The 6684-nt window shown below is 42.9% G+C and overlaps 2 protein-coding genes across 2 annotated transcripts; both read left to right on the top strand.

Moving 5' to 3' along the window:
• The first annotated feature begins 3746 nt into the window (after positions 1-3746).
• On the top strand, positions 3747-4491 carry LOC117377191 (gastrotropin-like). Its single transcript, XM_033973550.2, has 4 exons — positions 3747-3844; positions 3912-4072; positions 4138-4227; positions 4338-4491. Exons 1-4 carry the CDS (start codon positions 3778-3780, stop codon positions 4434-4436), a joined length of 417 nt encoding a protein of 138 aa, XP_033829441.1. The 5' UTR covers positions 3747-3777; the 3' UTR covers positions 4437-4491.
• A 1149-nt stretch (positions 4492-5640) lies between these two features.
• On the top strand, positions 5641-6440 carry LOC117377192 (gastrotropin-like). The gene is made up of 4 exons (XM_033973552.2): positions 5641-5763; positions 5831-5991; positions 6072-6161; positions 6284-6440. The coding sequence occupies exons 1-4, from the start codon at positions 5697-5699 to the stop codon at positions 6341-6343; spliced, it is 378 nt and encodes a 125-aa protein (XP_033829443.1). The 5' UTR covers positions 5641-5696; the 3' UTR covers positions 6344-6440.
• The last annotated feature ends 244 nt before the right edge of the window (positions 6441-6684 follow it).

Genomic DNA, 6684 nt, shown 5'->3' with positions numbered 1-6684 from the left:
TTCATCTCATGTTTTAAAAGAACCAAATCATTTCAATCAAATTTGTATACTTTTTTATACTGATTGACTCTGAACTATCACAGGAATCAGCTCAGAAGCAGAGCAGGAAACATGAGAGAGATTTACGACAGAAAAACACAATTGGCTTCATAGTAACAGTTTGGTTTTAACACATCTGAGCCTTGGGCATGTCTCTCAGTGATTATTTTGTAGTTAAAATGAGTTCTCACATTCGCTTCTGTCACATTAATACACAGTAAAAGCCAGTCTTTTGAAAGGCTCTTTGAAATGAACAGATGCAAAAGATTCGGCTCCCCTGAAAGAGCCGAAAGTCCCATCACTAGACATTTCCCTGTTGTGTCCTTCTTGGAAAACCTGCTCCTAATATTCACCATCGCTCAGATCTACAGTTTTGGGATTCTGATCTGGTGCAGTTTGCAGAGCTCTGAGGACAGATGGCTTTTCGGACGTGTCTCGTGCCAAGTCCATTTCTGCTGCGCTCTGGTGCACGAGGACACTGCCTGTTATGATCTGAGCTGTTTTTTTTGTGCCCGTTCCTCCGGCTCTCCAGCGGGTCCAGCAGACGGCTTGGCGTGCTGCGTTCTTTGCTGGATTCTGCCTCTGGTTATTTTTGCGCAGTTGTCGTCCATGTTTTTTTGGGCAGGGACGTATCACATCTCAATCTGTTGTTGTTTAAATCCATCTGGATCTGGCCCGGTCCTGTCGCCGCTGCATCTTCAGCAGAGCTTTCCTGTTTCAACTCTGGTTTATCTTATTTGTTTAGTTTAAGAAAACAGATGGACTGGACCCATGATGCTGATTATTATTATTATTATTTTGAAATACAGAAAAATACAAGTGCATAGGTCTATTTAAAACATTAAAAACAGGAGGAGGTAAGATTATAAATGTACATCGCCACATTATTAAAGTGCATTAATGGCACCAATCTGTCCATTTTTTCACGTCCTACATGTGATGGTTTAAACTCATCTCCTTTTATGAAGCAAAGGGCTGAGTGAAAGAGTCTAAAGATTTAAAGGCAAGGTTAGTCTGTCTGTTTATTATATCTACGGTTCTGTGAAGAAGTACTGGCCCCCTTCCTGATTTCTTACTTTTTTGCAAGTGTGTCACACTTAAATGTTTCAGAATATCAAACTAATTTAAATATTAAACAAAGATAACCCAAGTAAACATAAAATGCAGTTTTTATGTGATAATTTTATTTGTTAAGAGAAAAATACTCTTCAAACCTGCATGATCAAAAGTGACTGCCCTCCTGTTAAATGATGATGTAACTGTGATTAATCATATTATTGTGGAAAGCTGAGTTCTAGTTCACAGCCTCACCCAGGCCTGATGCTGCCAGACCTTTCAAATCAAAAGATCACTTAAAAAGAACCTGTCTGACAAAGTGAAGTGTGCCATATTGAACCCAAGACATCACGCCGTGATCCAAAGAAATTCAAGAGGAGATAAAAAGATAAGTAATTAACATGTCTCAGCCTGGAAAAGGCAGCAAAGCCATTTCTAAATGTTTGGGACTCCAGCGCACCACCGTGAGAGCCATTATCCACAAATGGAGAAAGCACGGTGCAGTGGTGAACCTTCAGTGGCCAACCTACAAAAATGACACCAAGAGTGACGACTGATCCAAGAGGTCACAAAAAAGAATCACATCTAAACAACTGCAGGCCTCACGAGTCTCAACCATAAGAAAGACACTTGGCCAAATGGCATGGAAGATTTCCAAGGCCAAAGCTACTGCAAACAAAGTCATGTGTCTACTCCATTCAGTGAAGAGTGAAGTGAATGTTACCCTGGAGAAACTAAACACCACTCCATAAGAGAATGAACCAACACTGAGAGAGAGCAGCTCAGGACCACAGTCTGCTGTTCATCTCCATCTCAAAGACACTGACCACGAAAGAAGAAGAGAGTGAAGTTCAGATCTGAGCCTGAGAAAAGAAATGATTTGAGAGGGGAGTTAAAGAAGATATTTTTGTTAGGAAAGACAACCATTACTTGAACAGAAAAGGGGCCTTAGACATCACATATCTCCTATTTATAACTCCATCCTCAGACCCAAAGCAAACAGAGGAAACAAAGATAACACAAAAGGTACCATTAAGGTTGAAAGTGTAAACAAAAGCTGTTTCCAGTAGTAGTTAGCTCCTTCCTTCAGACAGATATAAGGCAGTGTCCAGCAGTAATCTGACCAGAACTGAAGAAGCGGCTTGGATGAACAGCCAAACATCTTCACTCCTACTCCTTTATGTACAGTTGACAGATTTAACTTTGGCTTTTACTATTTTGTGGAATATATCTGACTGGAATATATCTGACTAGTCTGTCATTTATTTCACAGCATTATAGTAAGTAAATATCTGACATTCTCCACACTGACTAAGAGCGGTTCAGAAGCCCTTTATGACAAGTGTAAGAGCAAGGTTGGCTACATTACCCGGATCAGCGTCGAGAGCGAGTGCCTGGTGGCCGGGCCTTTCCCCATCGGCTCAGCCGAAAGGAGACATGGGGCAGGATCCACTCGCGAGAGGATCTGTAAGGGGCCAGTGCAGAGAGATCTGGGTGGCAGTTGAAGGCCGGGGCCTTGACGACCGGATCTCCGGACATGGAGACTGGCTCTGGGGACATAGAATTTCTAGGCGCAGCCAGGGGTCGGAGGGGGTCCGCTTTGGTAACCACAGGCTCTCATCTCTGCTGTTCTGTTCTGATGGCTTCATCGAGCCAGGACCTGGGGCGGTTTGCAGCTGAGTGTGAAGCAGCTGGGATGAGAATCAGCTCCTCTAAATCTGAGGCCATGGTTCTCGGCTGGAAAAAGTGTGGGTGAGTAGTCCCTGCCTCAAGTGGAGGAGTTCAAGGCCCTTTAGTTCAAGGAGCTGAGCTGGAAGGCAAAGCTCTCGATTTACCGGTCAATCTACGCTCCTACCCTCACCTATGGTCATGAGCTCTGGGTAATGACCGAAAGGACAAGATCGCGGATACTAATGGCCAAAATGGGTCTCTTACTATCTCCCTTAGAGATAGGGTGAGGAGCTCGGTCACACGGGTGGAGCTCGGAGTAGAGCTGCTGTCCTACACGTAGAAAGGAGCCAGCTGAGGTGACTCGAGCATCTGCTCAGGATGCCTCCTGGACGCCTCCCAAGGGAGGTGTACCGGGCAAGTCCCACAGGGAGGAGGCCCCAGGGAAGACCCAGGACATGCTGGAGATACTACGTCTCTCAGCTGGCCTGGGAGCTGGCCTTGAGGTCCCACCGGAGGAGCTGGAAGACGTGTCTGGGGTGTGGGAAGTCTGGGAGTCCCTGCTTAGACTGCTCCCCCCGTGACCCGGCCCCAGGTAAGCAGAAGAAAATGGATGGATGGATTCTCCACACACATTCTCAGTTTCATTTGATGTGTTGTTATCTGCATGTTTACTGTTGGGTATTTCATATTTTTCACATTTACAGAATTGTGTTTATAGCCCAGGATTCCAGGCTCTGTTGACTGCTCTTGTCACATGCTCGGACTTGCAGCTCCTTCATCTCACTCACAAACCTGATCATGACAAGAACACATTGTTCAGATTAGTCCCAATTTACTAAACTGTTTGTGAAACTTGAGGTGTCCCCGTCCAAGTGTGGGCTGGTGAATGTGCTGATAGAAGGCCAATATCTGGAGGAAAGGAGGAAGTGTTTGGATCACATTTGGCCCCGCCCCCTTTTTTAATGTGTGATAAACGCGTGCTCCCGTTCCTTCGCACTTGTCTTTTCCATCATGTCTTTCACAGGGATATATGAGCTGGAGTCTCAAGAAAACCATGTGGAATTTCTAGAAGCGATCGGTAAATTTAAATCCTGTTAGATAAACGATGCTTTTGTCAGTTTGGAGTTAGACTTTTCTGTTTGCAGATCTCCTCAAAGCAAAGAGAACTGGTAATGTGATCACAAAGATCGAACAGGACGGAAACAACTTTAAATGGATTGAAAGCACCGCCAACCACACCTGGCCTAACACCTTCACTGTGGGACAAGAGTGCGAGATGACCACGATGGGTGGCGACAAGTTTAAGGTGGGTTTGTATGATTTATAGGACAGGACAGTCTGGATATTCTAACACTGCATCATGACCTACAGACCCTGATCATAATGGAGAACGGCCAGCTTAAAATACAGTTCCCTCATTCCCATTTAACAGCTGAGATGGTGGACGACAAACTGGTCCAAGTAAGACTCACACAGAAGATCATGTTTTAAAGTGATAGGGACCTAAACTCTATTACATTTGTGTGTTTATTAAGTCAAACTGAGTTATTTCACTTTCCTTGTGGCTGCAGATAGTTGTAACTTCAGGAGAGAATGCCGTGACATGGAAACGAGTGTTCCGGAGACTCGGAGACTGCATGAGCCAACATGTCCTGGAAAAAGAGGCATAATATCAAGCCTGTTTTCTGTTTGTGAGTTTTGTTAATAAAAAACGTCTAAACAGAATGTCATATTTTGCTTTCTTTAATAGAAGGTCTTTACCAATGGTGGAACGTAATGAAAAAGTAAAAGTAAAGTAAAGTAGTAAAGTTTTAGATATCCGTACTTTACATAAGAACGTTTTTCAGATACAGTTTTAAAGTGGATACTTCACTACATGTGAGAGCAGTATCTGTACTTTACTTAAGTACATTTTAGTGTACATCACAGTGGGCGTGTACATCACAGTGGGCGTGTACATCACAGTGGGCGTGTACCAGTGGAGGTTAAACGGATCCCAGTCTACAAACAATTAAAGACAGAAACTGGTTCATCCAAAGGACAAAACCCCGAGTCACAAACCAAGTCATGTGTCTACTCCATTCAGTGAAGAGTGAAGTGAGCGTCACACTGGAGAAACTAAACACCACTCCATAAGAGAATGAACCAACACTGAGAGAGAGCAGCTCAGGACCACAGTCTGCTGTTCATCTCCATCTCAAAGACACTGACCACTCCTTTGAAGAGAGTGAGGTTCAAACCTGAGCCAGAGAAAAGAAATGGTTTGAGAGGAGATTTAAAGAAGATATTTTTGTTAGGAAAGACATAATTTATCCCCCATCTATAACTCCATCCTCAGACCCAAAGCAAACCAAGAAAACAAGGAGAGGCAGCGTCCAGCAGTAATCTGACCAGAACTGAAGAAGCCTCTTGGATGAGCAGCCAAACGTCTTCACCCCTACAACTTTTTGTCCAGTTGACAGATTTAACTTTTTTCTTTTACAGTTTATTTATTTCACAGCATTATAGTAAGTGAATATATCTGACATTCTCCACACACATTCTCAGTTTAATTTGATGTGTTGTTATCTGCATGTTTACTGTTGGGTATTTCACATTTTTCACATTTACAGAATTGTGTTTATAGCCCAGGATTCCAGGCTCTGTTGACTGCTCTTGTCACATGCTCGGACTTGCAGCTCCTTCATCTCACTCACAAACCTGATCATGACAAGAACACATTGTTCAGATTAGTCCCAATTTACTAAACTGACAAAAAAGTGGTTGTGAAACTTGAGGTGTCCCCGTCCAAGTGTGGGCTGGTGAATGTGCTGATAGAAGGCCAATATCTGGAGGAAAGGAGGAAGTGGTTGGATCACATTTGGCCCCGCCCCCTTTTTTAATGTGTGAAAAACGCATGCCCCCGTTCTTTTGCACTGGTCTTTTCCATCATGACTTTCACAGGGATATATGAGCTGGAGACTCAAGAAAACTATGTGGAATTTCTAGAAGCGATCGGTAAAGTTAAATCCTGTTAGATAAACGATGCTTTTGTCAGTTTGGAGTTAGACTTTGCTGTTTGCAGATCTCCTCAAAGCAAAGACAGATGGTAAGGTGATCACAGAGATCCAACAGGACGGAAACAACTTTACCTGGACTCAAAAGAGCACCAACCACACCTGGCCTAACACCTTCACCGTGGGACAAGAGTGCGAGCTGGCCACGATGACCGGGGTCAAGTTTAAGGTGGGTTTGTTTGATTTACAGGAAGAACAAACAACTATGACATCAGTCTGGATATTCTAACACTGCATCATGACCTACAGGCCCCGGTCATAATGGAGAACGGCCAACTTAAAATACAGTTCCCTATGTACCATTTAACAGCTGAGATGGTGGACGACAAACTGGTCCTAGTAAGACTCACACAGAAGATCATGTTTTAAAGTGATAGGGACCTAAACTCTATTACATTTGTGTATTTATTTATATATTATATAAGTCAAACTGAGTTATTTCACTTTCTTTGTGGCTGCAGATATGTGCAACTCCAGGAGAGAAGGGCGTGACGTTGAAACGAGTGTTCCGGAGACTCTGAGACTGCATGAGCCAACATGTCCTGGAAAAAGAGGCATAATATCAAGCCTGTTTTCTGTTTGTGAGTTTTGTTAATAAAAAACTAAATCCAAAGAAAATTACATATTTTTCTTACTGTATTGGAAGGTCTTTACCAGTGGAATGAAAAAGTAAGAATAAAGTAAAGAATTAAAGTTTTATGTATCTGTACTTCAGAACAGATACAGTTTTAAAGTGGATACTTCACTACACGTGAGAGCAGTATCTGTACTTAAGTACATTTTAGTGTATACTTTTTACTTTTACTTCAGTACAGGGTAGTAGAGGGTTTATTTTAACACTTTCAGAATTTGAACAAACAAA

The sequence above is a fragment of the Periophthalmus magnuspinnatus genome, chromosome 10, assembly GCF_009829125.3.
Source record: "Periophthalmus magnuspinnatus isolate fPerMag1 chromosome 10, fPerMag1.2.pri, whole genome shotgun sequence".
Taxonomy (NCBI): Eukaryota; Metazoa; Chordata; class Actinopteri; order Gobiiformes; family Gobiidae; genus Periophthalmus; species Periophthalmus magnuspinnatus.
Note: the sequence above shows the minus strand (reverse complement) of the source record. Positions and strands in the feature narration are given on the sequence as shown.